This window comes from Rattus norvegicus, chromosome 3 (assembly GCF_021556685.1).
Source record: "Rattus norvegicus strain SHRSP/BbbUtx chromosome 3, alternate assembly SHRSP_T2T, whole genome shotgun sequence".
Taxonomy (NCBI): Eukaryota; Metazoa; Chordata; class Mammalia; order Rodentia; family Muridae; genus Rattus; species Rattus norvegicus.
Window position 1 is genome coordinate 105,887,985 of NC_141536.1, and position 17,063 is coordinate 105,905,047.

At 40.8% G+C, this 17,063-nt stretch overlaps 1 protein-coding gene across 2 annotated transcripts in view; it reads right to left on the reverse strand.

Moving 5' to 3' along the window:
• The window catches only part of Ino80 (INO80 complex ATPase subunit), a 95,791-nt gene that overhangs the window by 9,069 nt on the left and 69,659 nt on the right, over nt 1-17,063 (reverse strand). For both annotated transcript variants that reach the window (NM_001261404.2, XM_087650916.1), the window contains 3 exon segments: nt 593-695; nt 1,108-1,266; nt 8,699-8,771. In NM_001261404.2, coding sequence (NP_001248333.1) covers nt 593-695; nt 1,108-1,266; nt 8,699-8,771 — 335 coding nt within the window.

Below are 17,063 nucleotides of genomic sequence, written 5' to 3' on the forward strand. Positions count from 1 at the left end.
AAATGTAGCAATCATAATCTTTATCCTCTGAAACTCTGGTGGTTCCCAAGGTATAATTTTTAAGAAAAACGTTTATTTAAGAAAGATATTGATCTGGGTGCACACTTTAAATCCCAAGGATCAAGAGACAAAGTTAGGCAGATTTCGTGAGTTCAAGGCCAGTCTGGTGTACAGAGCTAGTTCCAAGACAGTCAAGGAAAGATACATAAAGAAATTCTGTCTCAGAAAAAAACCAAAACAAAGCAAAACCCAAACAAACAAACAAACAAACAAACAAACAAACGCCAAACAATTGTTTTCCTAAATAAGCAACAATAGTTATTGGTGTCTCAACAGCTTTTAGGTTCAAACTTGGATTCTACTTAATTATGTGGCTTCCATGTCTTCTCTAATGAAAAGAGATTATTTTGAGATGTGGAAGTGAGAGTCGGTCGGTCGGTCAGTCGGTCGGTCGGTCGGTCTGTCTGTCTGTCTGTCTGTCTGTCTGTCTGTGTCTCTGTCTCTCTCTCCCTCTCTCTCACCTTGATGTACACAGCGCTCACTCATTCTGTAAATCTGGGGAGGGCAGAACTTTGGCTGCCAGAGTACGTACGTTTCTTCTCCAGTTCTTCATCATCTAGAAGGAGGCTAACCACCTCTTTGGGTTTCAAGGTATCTGGTTTGAAGTTCCCACCAGAAATCACCATGCGCTGAATCTACACGAAGGGGATTAAAATGTCATCTCCATGTGTCCTTTCCCACACAGCAGCATCAGCATCAGAATCATCCCTGTGAATCAGCTCCAAAGGGAGGCTTTGGCACACTAGTTCTTGTTCACTGAACTGGCTCCTCCACATTATTTGTCCCAAAGAAAGGACAATTTGAGATTTTTTTGGGACAAACCAAGGTGGACTCTGAAATGTCACCCTTCCTCCTCCAAAGCTGAATATGCCAAACACAGGCCTTTCCTGGTGTCAGTGTGCACAGGAGTAGTACAGGCTCCCATGCTTACTAAGAACACTAGTTTTGCCATGCCTAATGAAATATAAGTCTTAAATAGTTTTGGTACAGTTACTGTGACTACTTTCTGTCCCTTCAGCATGCTCACCCTTCCTTCCCAGTGCTTACCTCACTCTTTTCCTTGGCTCTCTGCAGAATACGCTCCTCAATTGTGCCTTTACAGATAAGCCGGTACACAGTGACCTGCTTTGTCTGCCCCAAGCGGTGGGCTCTATCCATGGCCTGCTGGTCTACAGTGGGGTTCCAGTCACTATCGTAGAAAATCACCTACATAGACAAGAAAAGGATGCAACAAAAACGGATGTACTCTGAGTGCAGGACAGAAATTCTGAGCAGTAGCGCCACTCTTCTACAAAACTGATGTTATCCATGTCCAATTTCTTTCTATGATGTAATGATGAGAAAATGAGTTCTTAGAAGACCAAGCTATATGTTTGTTGCTCTGAAAAAATAGGCATGCCCTTGATCTTTCCACAGATTTCATTGAAAAGGTGAAACTATGAACTAGAGAGATGGCTCTGAGGATGCGGACCTAGGACAGTAATCTCCTGTACCTTCGGTTAAGGGGACATGACATTATCGAGCCTTTATGGCATGTGCACACACACGGTTAAAAAATAAAGAAAATTTAAAAGGCAGTGGTGATAGCAATTAGACAAGAGTGCTTGTATGTGCCTAAAGTCCCTGAAACTCAGGAAGCTCACATGGAAGGATCACTATCAAGACCAGGTTGGACAAAACAGCAATAGTCTCTTAAACTAATATAAACGATAATATCAATAGCTAACAGCTACATCTAGTATTAGTAAGCTAATATATCATTAATAGTAGACTGGAAGTGCAGCCAACATTCTAAGTCAGTAACCTCTCCGACAGTATCTCTATGGCCTGTACCTCTATTTTAGCACTGGGTATGCAGCCTGATGGCAGAGCACACACAGCGGGTGTTCAGTATGAACAGACCTTGGTTTGATTCTTGGCACTGGGGGAAAAAACCCTTATTTTTAGTTGAAGAGATTAAGGCATAGAAGAGTTAAATAGAATTTGTCTAAGTATGTAGCGGTGAATAGTTGATCTGCTTTTGTTCCTGGCTGGTTGTGTGTCTGCACTGAGCGAGGAGCAGAGAAAACTCATCTCCAAAACCTTTTTTATGCTGTCTTTCCTGGTGAATACTACTTTTCTATAGTGAGATGGATCTCATGTACCCAAGCTAGCCTTGAGCTTCATATGTAGCTCAAGGGGTTGGGGATTTAGCTCAGTGGTAGAGCGCTTGCCTAGGAAGCGCAAGGCCCTGGGTTCGATCCCCAGCTCCGAAAAAAAGAACCCAAAAAAAAAAAAAAAAAAAACCAAACCATATGTAGCTCAAGGATTCTTTCTTGAGCTTTCTTGAATACGGATTCTTTCTTTAGCCTCTACTTGCCAAGCATTAAATATTATTCATAGGCAGTTTATCTGTGCACTTATTTTAGGTTGGAACAATTCTCTTATTCTGTGCAGAATTTGGATTCTGCGTAAAGATACATAAAAAGCATCAACATTTAAAATAAATCATTCCATATTTGTCTGTGAACTGCCATGTAGGTGCTAATAATCAAACCTGGGACCTCTGGAAGAGCAGTCAATGCTCTTAACCACTGAGCCATCTCTCTAGCCCTTGTTTTCATTTATTGATACAGGATATTGCTATATGGACCAGGTTAACCTGAGCTTACAGTGATCCTTTTGCATCCTCCTCATGAGTGCTTGGTTATAGGCGCACTGGTGATAGGGTCTATTACTTAAGCACCCCACTGGTTCTTTTGTATGATGTCCTTTTTGTCTTGCTTTTTCGTGCTATTTTTCTATGTAGGCTAGGTTAGACTTGAATTCACTAAATAGTGTTGTGATCCTCCTGTTTCTGCCTTCTAAGAAGTGTATTTCACAACACATGTCTAGTCTTGCCTTAAATGAGGTACGATTGTTCAATTGTGGCATAGGTTAGATGCTGGGGGTGAGGCTATAAAGTGCTGGCAAAAGCAATCAGATCTACAGACCTGATGTGGAAATACACAATGTCTGCCACTTGTAGAGGAACACTACAAATTTTACCAGAAGACACATTAGAATTTTAAATTGAACCTAAAGATTTCAGACAAATCTACCCATCTACCTACCTACCTACCTACCTACCTACTTTCCTACCCACCTACCTACTTACCTACCTACCTATCATGGCACGAGGGATCAAACCCTGTTATATGCTGAAAGCCAGGAGAATACACTACCAGTGAGCTACATCCTTTATTTCTGTGAGACAGAGTCTTCCTATACAGACTGGTAGGCCTAGAATTTGCAATATCGACAAGGCTGGCTTTGAATTAAAAATGATCCCTTATTTCATGCCCCTATCATGGCTATTCAGAAAATCCGTTTCCGTTTAACATTTTCAGAAGAGCAAAGTAAGGAAATACAAACTTAAGAAAAAGGAGACATACAGGGAACTGGAGGTGGCTAATATCAACAAGATGTTCCTGTTCTTCCAGAGGTCCTGGTTCAATTCACACAGCCCACGGTAAGCCACAGCTCACAACCTTCTGTGACTCTAGTTCTTCTCTTCTGGCCTTTTCTGATACCAGGCATGCCAGTAGTGCACAGACACAGACAAGCAAAACACCCATACACAAAATAAACTATCTCAATATCAGTAATATCTAACATATGCAAAAATGACACTCACACGGGATGCAATCACAGTATCCTCAAGTGCCAACTTTACAGTAGAGATGCCTACGCCATGAATCAAAGATTTCTTTAACATCTGCATTGTTCCTAGACATCTGAGTGGCAACCAAACCATGATTTAATTTTGGCTCCTCTAGGCTCATAAACAGAAGACTAAAGCTTACTTTAAGCTAAACTTAAAAGATGTAAGTAGGACAAGGACACACACACAAAAAAACCCCAGGATATTGCTTAGAAAAAAAAAATCACAGGAAAAATACTGAAATATATAGAGAATAGGTTAAAGACAGACTAAGAATGAAAAGACAGAAATACAAAGCAATATTGGAGTCACCATTATGTGAGTTGGTGGGGGAGGGGTGTGCAATGATACTCAACTGAGACAGAGGGCACCCATATTTCAGGCTTCTGGTGAGACATTCTAAACACAAACAAGTTACAATTATAGTACCAGAGCTGATCTAGCCAGGGATGACGGAAGTATATCACGCAGAATGTACAGCCCAGTGATGACTAAGGTGAAATCTATGAACAGTACCTTCAGGAGCCTATAAACACCAAGCCAGGCAAGCATGTGGGGAGGCTACGAAGAGTCAACCTGGTGTTGAGGGGTTGGACTATACAGGACAAGGGATGAGGGAATGAAATGGAAAACAGGAATATTGGGAGAAGTTGGACCAAGAAAATACACGTTACTCTAGTCCCTTGGGGAAGCTACAAGCTAATTCCATTGGGCACAGGTTGCTACTAAAAGACAAAAGTGAATTCTCTCTCCACACAAAAGCATCTGAAACAAGTCAGACAGAAAGAAAAATAAACCTGGGCAGTTTTATTGTAACAACCCCTCCCTAAACAGTCACATATACCTTTACTCCAGGAAGAAATACAAAGAACAACATAAATCACCTGTCATTCATTACTGTTAAAATCATGTTTACTAACCAAGTAGACTAGAGAGCTCCCAATTTTACAAATACATGCTTACAAACACTTCCTTGATCAGTAAGACATCAAGTCTTTCCTGAATGAAGCACAAAGTATAAATACATCAAAAACAAAATACCTGTTAAGCACCCAACTCAACCAGCTTCCTCCATCACCTTCCTCCAACCACCTTCCTCTATTGGTTAATAGAGATACACTGGTTTCTCAGACAGTGTCCTATGGCCTGCTAGTTTATGTTGCTTTCCTTTCTTTTACTTTATTAAAAAATTAATAAAGCTTATTATGTAGGTACATTCTTTTTTTTTTTTTTTTTTTTTTTTGGTTCTTTTTTTCGGAGCTGGGGACCGAACCCAGGGCCTTGCGCTTCCTAGGCAAGCGCTCTACCACTGAGCTAAATCCCCAACCCCGGTACATTCTTTTCTAAAAAAAATTTTTATACTTATAATGACTGCAAACTTGGTACAAATTTAATAATTTAAAAGAGTCCTATGTTGACATTTTGCTGCTTTGTGGTGGCTGATACAACGAACATTACCAATAGATTTTGTTTTGTTTGCATATTTAATGTGTTTTTAAAGCCAATTTCTTGTCCAATGTGGCCTAGAGAAGCCAACAGGTCCTATCATAGACCAAACTAAAGACAAGCAAGCTAAGAAAGAAAATACATTTTTTTCTTTAAAAATTATTGTTTAAAGGATTTGTGTATGATTATTTTGTATGCATGTTTATCTGTGTACCACAAGCATGCCTGGTACCTGAGGTCAGAATAGAGCATCAGGTCCCCTGGAACTGGACTTTTAGACAGATATGAGCTGCTATGTGGGTGCTGGGAATCAAACCCTGGTCCTCTAAAGGGCAACCAGTGCTCTTAACTGCTGAGCCATCTCTCTAGCCCAGGAATAATTATAAAAAGTTAATATGCTCAACTTCTGTAGAGATCTTATCGAGCCTCACAGTCTTAATTATTTATAATGTGATGATATCAAAACCTGTCTCCAGCTGTAGCCTTTCTTTTGAGCACTGCCACGTTAAGACTAAGACTCTTGTTTATACCACTTCTACCTTTCCAATTACGGTGTTCTCTACATTCTGTCCAGTCCTATCCTAGAAGCTAGGCACTTGAGCCAGGCATGTAATTAGTCCCAGGATTTGGGAAGCTGAGGCAGAGGGGAATCAGTGTGGCTCTAGGCTGAAATCCCTTCCAAAATAAAATGCTAGCCCATGTTAATCCTTTGTTCAAATTCTTGTACTCCCCAATCTCAGTCTTACCATGGCCTATCAAGCCCTGCATGATCTGCCTGTGTGGTACATATATTCTACCTTCCTCTTTCACTAATTCTGTCCTATCTACTCTCTACTCCTTGCTGTTGCTTCATTTTGCCAACCAGGTCCCCATCCAGCACCTCTAGCAAGACGGGTTCTCTATGAACCCCAGAATGTCATGGAACTCACTCTGTAGACAGGGCTGGCCTCCAACTCACAGAGATCTGCCTACCTCTGCTCCTGAGTGCTGGGATTAAAAACACGTGCCACCACTCCCCGTGCTAACCAGGTTCTCAATCAGAGCCCTATACTTATCTCCTCTGCTTGAAGTGCTTTTGCCAGACTCACTCTTGGCTTGCTTCCTTACTAACTTCAGATCTCAGCTCAAATTTCACCCATCAGAGAAGCCTTAATATACCATATGAAACATGGGTCATCTACCTCTCTTACTGTTTGTTGTATTTTTCAACATAACACTTAAATTAGTTCTTGGAACAATTTACACTATATCAATTACCACACCTAGCAATGTAATTACTAGGAGAAAATAAAACTTCATGTTATTGAACATTGAATTCTTAGTGCCTACAACAGTACCAGGTTCTTGCCTGATATGCAGTAACCACTTGTTAAATGAGTGAATGGACATATGCAGGAATTGGCCCGGGTGTTAGATGCAACATGACTGACAAGTAAAGGAAGGGAGGCCTAGGAAGGACTGTTGACATTGGACTGGGATTTTGAAATACAAATGTAAGTTTACTAGGTAAAAAGGGAAGCTCAGGACGTGAAGACCTAGTCTCAGGTAACAAACACAGTGTAATAGAGTAATGGTGTACTCTAAAAATTACACGCCAGCTCTTCTAGGCAGCAAAGAGATTTGGCAATCAGGCTGGCATAGCAGAAATGGGTTATAAGGGATGGGGCTTGTAAGCTGTGGATAGGACCTTCAAGTAGCATATTAGTTAGGAAGGTTACAAACTGTATTAGAGTGTCAGTAGAGCCAAGAATGGATTTGGATCAGAAGGTATATGGCTAGGGAGTGGAATGAGATCAAAAGGTTAGTTATGAAAAATTGATGTGTGTGTAACTGTTAGTACTATCGGACAGAAATAAAAGAAAAAGAAAAAAAGATAAAAAAAAAAGGGGGGGGGGGGGACAAGGGCAAATTTCCGTCATGTCATAGGACAGATGTCAGCAGCCACATCAGAGTAACCACATCACTATAACCACATCACTAACACACATCACCATAGTCTGCCTTCCACACTTATGCCAACAGTCCATAGGCCTTCATGCCCTGTCCCACTTGGTAGTAAGCACGACAAGGTTGAATTTTTGGGTGACAATTAGCATTCTCTTAGAATCTGAATTCTTCTTTGAGCACAGGTACTAACACAGTGCAGCCAACTCCCTTCAACAACTTTTTTGAGGATGCTAAGGCTGTAAGAGGACAAAGTGGGTCTAACTTAGGAGTGGACACTAAGGTCCAGGATCTAACTGCAGACCTGGCGCTATGAACATCTTCAGGCCTCTTCATCCTGTGCCTCATTTCTCTACAATTTCATGAACCTGTTCCTTGTGCTTGTGAGAATTTCAATGCTCAGATTTCAGAGACAGACCACAGTAGCCACACTGAGTTACAGTGAGAACTCTCAGACTTTGGATTCTTTAAAAACTCAGAAATATTAGGCTGCTTCAGACTGTCCACGGCAGATTTGCCTCCTGCTTTAGCAGAGGTGTGGGTTTGCCAGCTGCAGATCTGCAGATAGTTTCTGCGACTGTGTGACATTTGGAATTCTGGGGAACTTTACAGAGGGGGTATAAATGCTAGGGCCACCATAGGTATGGTAGGTGACTGCTCAGGAGGGTTGGCTGTGGTCTATAAGTAGTCAAAGCGGTCTGTTAGTGCTCAAAGAAGAAACAAGAAGAAATTAGATTAAGGGATCTCTCTCCCCTCTCTCCTTTCTTGCCTATCTAGTGATAGGGGATGAAACCACTGAGATAAAGGTAGGAAAGCCACAAAATAGCAAAGACCATCTATAAGCAATAATTAATTTAAATCGAGATATCGTTACATCTCTGTCTTTCTTTCTCTTCTATCTAGTGACAGGTGGTGAATTGGTAGTGGGGTAGGGGTGGTGACAGAGTTAAAAGGTGGGAAAGAGATCTGACCTAGTGGCAAAAACTGGCCACACTGAGTGCCATTTTCAGAGTCATGTCTTTTATGAAACATTTCTCACTTCACATTTCAATCTAAATGTTACTATGACTGCTACTAAATTTATTGGAATCCACGGAATAATGCTAAGATTCAAAAGACAATTTCTATTCTGTTCCCTTTTAGAGGCTTAAGTATTCTTATCAGGAGACTGGGCATGAAAGGATGAAAATTTGCAAGAATATAATTAATTTACTTTATTTTATTTATTATCAAGATCACTGTTATCCAAACAGCTCTGGGAAGCTTGGATCACAATTTCTACCATTACCTTCTCAAGCAATGAAATCAGGCACTTCAGTAATAAAAAGCCCTTTCTTATGTTCAGTTGTAGCTCCTTGGACAAATCCAACTGGACTGCCTGGTCAGCAGCCATTTCCTGTTCACTTATTTTCATGATATATCTCAATTGTCAGGAAAAGTGCTTGACACATAGTCAGCAATTAATCAAATCAATGTGTACGAATAGGAAAAACCAAAAGGACAGGTAACATGAGTGATGAATGGCATATTTACAGTAGAGACCCTCCATGGTCTCTCCTCACTTACTGTGTCAGCAGCTGTGAGATTGATGCCCAGTCCTCCAGCCCTCGTGCTTAACAGAAACACAAAGATGTCGTTCCTAAAGAGAAGGGGGAAAGACATGTTAGGAGGGAAAAGAAAGACAGAATGAGGAAACAGAGAAATCTCTAAAATTACAATCTAGGGCTAGAGAGAGTGCTGGTGCATTCTTGAGATACTACTGTGCAAAGGTATTCTGTCTTTAAAACTCAAAAGGATGGCAGTCATCTTGAAATCTGTAGATGCTTTTGCTGCCACACTAATATCTCGCTGATAACCAATAAAAGTAGAAACATGGAGCAGATATTATAGAAAAATGTCATTATAGAAACAGACCTTGAGCTATACAATATTATATGCATATTGTTTGTTTTGTCTTTCTTGTGGTACTCCTGAGCACCAAACCCAGGAAACTGTACATGTTTGGCAAGCAGTCTACCTCTGAGCTACAATTTCAGCTCAATACCTTTCTCTCCTCTCTTGAGACACTTTCTTGTATCTTTGGCTAGTCTAGAACTTAGTACGAAGCTGAGGATGACACTGGATTTTTGGTCCTCTAATTTCCATCATCCAAGTGCTCAGATTATAGGGACATACTGCTAAGCCTAGTATACCCACATTAGCTGTTCTTCCTCCTCCTCTGCCTCATTAGGAGACTTTGTAACTTTGTAACAATGGCTAGCCTGGAATTTGCTATGTAAGACCAGGTTGGCTTTGTATTCATAGAGATTTCCCTGCCTGCCTCTGAATGCTGGGAATTAAAGGAGGTAAGCACCAATGTGCCCAGCCTGGTTTTGGTTGTTTCTGTTTATGTATTTGTGTATGTGTGTATGTACATGTGCCCGCATGTAGGCACCACATTATGCACTGTGTTCTTCTATCCCTTTTCTCCGTATTTTGTGAAGCAGGCTTCCTCAGTGAACTTGAAGTGCATGGACTGGCTAATAAGCAGCAGGGATGCTCTTATCCCTGGTTTCCCAGCACTGGGATTATAGGCAAGTGCTTTCATACCAGGATATGAACTCAGGCTCTCATATTACTAACTGAACAAGCTCCCAGCCTCCCAGTAGCCCCATTTTTAATATTTTCTTAGGACAAGATCTCTTTATGTAGAGCAGGCTATCCTCAAACTCAAAGTTCTGTTTGCCTCTGACTCCTCTGAGTGCTGGGACTGAAGATGCACACCTTTAAGATAGTCCTATTTAAAAATTATTATTAAGAGTGAGAGAATGGGGATGGGGACAAAAAAAAAGAGTGAGAGTGAGAAAGTGTGTGTGTGTATATAAATGTATATATATGATGTATACATGTATCACATGCATGTGTGTGTAAAGGTCAGAGGATGACTTTTGCTCACTTTGCCCTAGGTTTCAGAGAATGAGCTCGGGTGATCAGACACACTTGGCAGGGGCCACTTCACCAGCCTTCAATTTTTAACTAGTCAAAGCATTACTAAATTATGCAGAGGTAAATAAATCAGAAGAGAAATATTATTCATTCATTCTCTCTCTCTCTCTCTCTCTCTCTCTGGTGCAGGGTTGCATACACATGAGCGTACAGGATCATGTGTACCATGTCAATGAATAAGGGTCAGAGGACAGTTTTCAGGGGTTGAAGTTCTGGTTGTTAGTCTTGGCAAAACAAAAGCTTTTATCTTCTGAGCTATCTAGTAGCCACCAAAGCATTCACTTTAAGATGACACAACTCAGAAAAATAAGCATCTATTGGGAATTCAACCTGTGATGACTTCAGTACCCTAAACTAATTTAGGACTAATCCATGAAAGATCTTGAGACTGGACTTAATTTTGGATAAGGCCACTGGGCCCTAATATAGAAACAATTCGGTATTTTGATTCCTCTTACATTCTAAGTCCTTTTAAAGAATTATAAAGCAGCACATGCTATATCATTCACTAGGCAACAAAGTATTTGACAAATAAAAAAGGTCTTTTCATTGAAAGTTTATAAACTAAGAGGTGTCAACTGTAGCCTAGTGCTTGCAAACCCACCTCAGGTTACATTCCAGAACAATTGCAACAATCTATAAAACAGGTTATATATTAGAAAAACATGAAGATCCCATAAGTCAAGTTGCTAATTTCTTCCTATACATAGTAGTGAAAAGCACGAATAGAGATCCAGTAGATATGGCTTTCTTCAAACTGCAATCTACACTCATATTTTTCTAAAGAAAAATTTTATTTTATGTGTATTGGTGGTTTGTTTGCATATATGTTTGCACACAAAAAGAGGGCATCTGGTCACATGGGACCATGGTTATAGATGGCAGTTAGCTAAGTGGGTGCTAGGACAGACCCTGGACCTCTGAAAGAATAGCCAGTGCTATTAACAATGGAACCATCTTTCTAGCTCCAATAACTATCTTTGGTTATGAGGTTAGTAGACTCACCTGGACTGCATTTAAGAAAGTGAGCGAGAGAAAGAACGAACAGCTACAGACCAGTCTAGTTCACTGACATAAAGGAGAGCATAAATGTGAAATTTCAGATACAAAAGCACTGAATCACAATTAAAATGAGCTTTAATCCATGGGTTTCAGTAAAAAGGTGTGGTGACACATACCTGAAACAGAAGGATCTCTGTGAGTTTAATGCTAGCCTGGTCTACAAAGCAAGTTCCAGGCCAGCTAGAGCAACACAGTCAAGACAGTCTCTATCACCACCCTGGTACCCCAAACCCCTAAAAGAAAACAAATAAGAACAGCCCACTGACATGAGAGCTCTTACCCCTTTAGGCTGTTCTTCTTTGATAAACTAATCTGACTTCTGAAACTGTTTCCTAGACTACATTGTTAAAACGAGTAACTGATAACATATTCACAGACATGACTCTAAGTGAAGAAACTTGAAATAAGCACTGGGTTAACCACTAAGTTAGATAGGCCCATTATGTGCACTTAGAAAACCTGACTTTCCTAGAGGTACACCACAGACATCAAAGTATATCTAGGGGGCCCTAGTTTGTCAAGGTTCAAAAGCTCTGCATTCCCAAAAAAGTTTTACCAGTTTATCCTTGAATTTTACTTTATTACCTTTTTCATAATTAATTAATTAATTTTGGGAGGGACAGTGTCTTGGTATATTTATTTATTTATTTATTTTTTTGGTTTTTTTTTTTTTTTTCGGAGCTGGGGACCGAACCCAGGGCCTTGCGCTTCCTAGGCAAGCGCTCTACCACTGAGCTAAATCCCCAGCCCTGTCTTGGTATATTTATAAAGAAAGAATGCACTTGCTGGGTGGGGCATGGGTCATGCCTTTAATCCCAGCACTGGGGGTGGGGTGGGGGGGGTGGGCTCAGAGGCAGATGAATCTCTGAGAGTTTGGGGACAGCCTGGTCTACACAGTGAGTTACAGAACAGCCAGAACTACAAAACCCTGTAAACCAAGGGAATAGAGAGAGAAAATATACTTGCAGTTGTGGTAGTGCAGGCCTTTAATCCTAGCACTAAGGAAGCAGAAGGAGGTAGGGTTTTGGGAGTTAGGGCCAGCCTGGTCTACATAATGAGTTCTAAGCCAGTTAAGGCTACATAATAAGACCCTGTCTTTAAAAAAAAAAAAAAGGAAAAGAAAGAATTACACTTCTAAGACATGTATTTCAGAGATGGAAGGACCGTTAGAAGCTCAATAGCTCATTTTCCTTATTTGACGTAGGTTCTTACTATGTAGCCCAGGGTGGCCTTAGACTCTGATTAATACTCTTGCCTCAGTCTTCTGAGCACTGGGATTACAGTTGTGGCCACTGTGCCAGTCTTTCTATTTTCCTATTTACTGTGATTCATCATCTGTTTCAGTATTGCAGAATTTTACTTAACTTTTAGCATCATTTTTATGACTAAAATACAAAAGAAATAACAACAGTAAAAACTGAGGCACTTTCTAGTTTATAAGCATATTTCCCAAGGATACAGAAATGTAAATGGAAACCTGTGATCTTACAGATCTTGAGACAACAATAATAACAATAACAACAACAACAACAACAATAATAAAGTTTTCAAATAAAAATTGACTAAGGAGCTGAGTGGTGCTGGTGAATACCTTAAATCCAAGCACTCAGGAGGCAGAGGCAAGAGCTTGAGGACAACTGGTCTACAGAATGAGTTCCAGGACAGTCATTACAGAGACACCCTGTCTTGAAAAACAACAAACAAAACAAAAAGATGGGTTTTTAGGGCCCAGCTGATGTGGAAAGAATGCCTTACCGTTTCACTTGAGCACTGAGGCTGCCTTGGTTCCATATAACTTCCTCCCCTGTCCTGATGCCTATGTGATATCTGCCAAATGCTTTGGGCTTTTAGCTGGTAATGCCCTAACAAGTCTAGTATCTGAATCCCAAGGGAAAGTAACTGAGTATGTGACAGGAAGTCCAGCGGAAGGAAGCTGGGAAGGCTAAGAAAAAAAGAGCAGTGGAAAGACTACACACTGCTCATGGAGGTCTGAAGATGTGAGACCTATATGCAATAAACATTTGTAAACAGGACCCCCCCACACACACAGAAAAATTCACACATACCCTTAAGTAATATAAGTAAAATAAATTAACACAAAAACTTAGCAATACAAGTGTAGGATAAAATTTCCTTGACTATATCTTACTCTGGCGCCCAGACTGGTCTCAAGATTGCCTTGGGAGCCGCTGCTTCCAAATGCAAGAATTGTAAGCATCATGAACAGCTCGAGTGAAGATGCTTCTTTTGATATCAATTATGTACGGAAAATCTGGGTACAATTAATGTAATTTAACCACAGAAAATAAGGATTATACAAATCTTGAGTTGTAATCATCAAAGAAGTTAGTTTCACTCTAGACTATATTGTCTATTTACCTACAACCGTACTTGGACTTAATACAGTTAGAGATACAAGTCAATGTTTTAAAAGTTCTGATTAGACAAAACAAAATTCTAGAAGGCAACAGTGTAGTTTGAATGCCCTCTAGGGGCTGGAGAGAACTCACACTCCCTGTTTGCTGGCTGCTGGAGTGTCTATGGATCTATGAACCAACGTTGCAGGGACACGCCTTGGCCTCATTCTCACTCTCTTTAAATGTGCACTCATTCTAAGTCCCCTTTGCACCAAAATACTCAACCAGTGTGAGACATGAGTGGATGGGAGCAAAGACTTCTCCAATAAAGGAAAAGGCACAGTGTCAATATGTAGAAAACAAACAACACAAAACTCACCTACAATTACCCCCACCCCACCCCCACAGCCCCGTTAGGGCTACCCTAACAGCTCAGATAACTAGGGTAGAAGGAGATGAGTGGGGAGCCATCTGTTAAAGGTCAAGGGGCAGAAGGAAGGCAGGCATAGGGCAACTCATCATAGAGCAAAGACCTTGTGAATGGCTCCTAGGATAACATACTGGTCACATGTTCTGAGCACTGCCAGGACATCCTGGCCAAATAGTCTTTAGTCTCAGTGAGACTTTTTCCTGGAAGGATCCCTCATAAATAAGTCTTGTATGAAGGGAATGTAAATGGCTTTTTATAGGCACTCTTGTTTACTCTGGCTGACCTTTGAGCCACAGGGCTTTTGAGTTGAAACTACATTTTTTTCTTTTGATGTCTTTCACTAATAATAATGAAAATATTTGGTGAGGCATGCCTTTTGTTTTTTGTTGTTGTTTTTTTTTTTCCTTTTCTTCGGAGCTGGGGACCAAACCCAGGGCCTTGCGCTTGCTAGGTAAGCGCTCTACCACTGAGCTAAATCCCCAACCCCATGCCTTTTGTTTTGAAAACCACCTGTCTTTTTCTCTATTTTAAGATGTCATTCAGACTTACAGGTTGAGAACTATCTTATGTGATAGTTCCCTTTGAAGCCACAGGAGGGTACTGGAACCCCTGGAACTGGAGTTAAGGTCAGTTAAGGTCACATGTCAGTGCTGGAAACTGAACCCAGATCCTCTGTAAGAACAGTATGTGCTTTAACAGGCTTCAGCCCCAACAGGAATGTTTTCAAAACTACTGGCACTACTGGGCTTGCTCAATTAACTCTTCTAAGTTCATTAGGAGATTAGCTGAGAATGATGGTTCATGCCTGTAATTCCAATACTCGAGAGGCTGAGGCAGGACAATTACTGGACTTGAGCTGCATATCAAGATGCTGCTAACAACAACAACAACAACAACAACAACAACAACAACAACAACAACAAAAACTAACACTGAAAAAAAAATGGCTGAAGAGATGGCTGGGTAGCCTGAGGAGAAGGAAGTCCCTACCATCCACCTGAAGATCAGGGGACAGTGACACACCTCTGTAATCCCAGTATCCTTACACAGGTAGGTCCCAGGGCTTGCTGGCCAACTGAGTACCTAAGAGCAAACTCCTGGTTCCTGGGAAGACACCTAACATTGACCTGTGGCCTCCACACCTCTCTCTTCCTCCTTCCCAATCTCCCTATTCCCCCAACCAGGTCAGCTAGAAAGCTATAAACTCAGTCACCAGATTTCAAAATTTTAGAGATCTGGGGGTAATTTAGGATAGAGTGAGAGATCCTGCTTTAACAAGAGGATCTGCCACTCAAAGAGCCTGGGTTATATGAGAACTTGACTCAAGAAAGCAAACAAACAAGTAAAACAATAAATAAACAAAATAAAAGAAAGTAATAAATACAAATAGCTAGATATTTCATTCTCTTCTCAAGTATTAAAAAGATAAATACTAACCAGACATATAACTAAAGTCCAGAGTAGTTCTTTTTCACACTGTAAAATCAAGATTATTTCCCTTAAAATCTTTTCTCAATTTTTAAAAATGAGGCTAGCCTTAAAATGGGCATGGTGACACACATTTTTATTCCCAGCACTCAGGAGGCAGAGGCAGGTGGATCTCTATGAGTTCGAGGTCGGCCTAGTCTACAGAGTGAGTTCCAGGACAGCCAGGACTGTTATTTACAGAACAAAATGCAACAAAATGAATGTGGTTACCCTACATGTAAGTCTGTGTACCAGTGTATGCAGAATCCAGAAAAGGGTCTCAGATACCTTGGGACTGGATTTAGTGGGACAGGACTTAGAAGGCCACTGTCTGGGTGCCAAGAACCCAACCCAGGTCCTCTGGAAGAGCAGGAAGTGCTTAAATTCTGTGCTATGTCTCAAGCCTTTTATCGATTTTTTTTTCAATTCTCCAAATGTAAGTAGGAACACTAAGAATGGGGTTTAACAGACCTGTCTGCAGAGGAATTTGGCTTTCTCTTTGAGGAGAGCAGTCATTGGAATCTGCTCAGCACAATGAGAAGCAGCACACAGAAAAGTAATGGTTCTTGTGAACTCCTAACACTTAATCATGTTGTATTTGGAATTTCATAGGCTCATAGCAGCTGGGAGAGAAAGTACTACTGAGAGCTATGAACAGAATAGATTGAAAGCTACTGCAATTGTCATAATGTTCTGTATCTACAATACTAGAAATCTCATAGGAAATAAACTATAGAAACAAACTAAAAATCAACCCTAAGCAAACTCTCAGATAATTCTCTTATTGTTGTAGCAGCAGTGCCTGTAATCCCAGCACTACAAAGGTGGTAGATATCAAGGCAGGGCATATCAAGAGTATAAGATCAACATAAACTACCTGTGACCCCATCTCTGTCCTCACCCTAAAAAATAAAACACCTTTACTTTCTAAAACAATAGGCCCTGATGAGTTGAGCGTGCGTGCGTGCGTGCGTGCGTGTGTGTGCATGTGTGTGTGTGCATGTGTGTGTGTGTGTGTGTATGTGTGGTCCCGCATGCCTATAAGTCTAGCACTCAGGAAGAACTAAAGAATAACTGCAAACTCAAAGCTAGCCTGGTCTGCAGAACTACTTCTAGGGCAGCCAGAGCTACATAGCCATATCTTGTTTTATATCGCTATTCTTTCTTTGGTCTGAATCACTGTATACAGATTTAGTCAACTCTTTGAATTGCAGGCACTAGCTAGATGTCTTGCTATTTAGCTACTTGTGGTAGTTTGAATAGAAATGGCCGCATAGACTCACGTATTTGAATGCTTGGCCCATGGGGAGTGGTACTAGGCCGTGTGGCCTTGTTGGAAGATGTGTGTCACTTTGGGGCTGAGTTTGAGGTCTCCTATATTCAAGTTAAGCCTAGTGTGACAGTGTCTTTCTACTCCCTGCAGATCATGATGTAGAATGCTCAGCTCTTCCTCCAACATCATATCTGCCTGCAGGTCACTACATTTCTTACCATGACAATATGTACTAAACCTCTGAAACTGTAAGCCAGTCCCAATTCCTTTATAAGAGTTGCCTTGGTCATGGTGTCTTGCCACAGCAATAGAAATCCTAAGACACTACTTTTGTTCAATCAGTGACCCTCCAGGTTT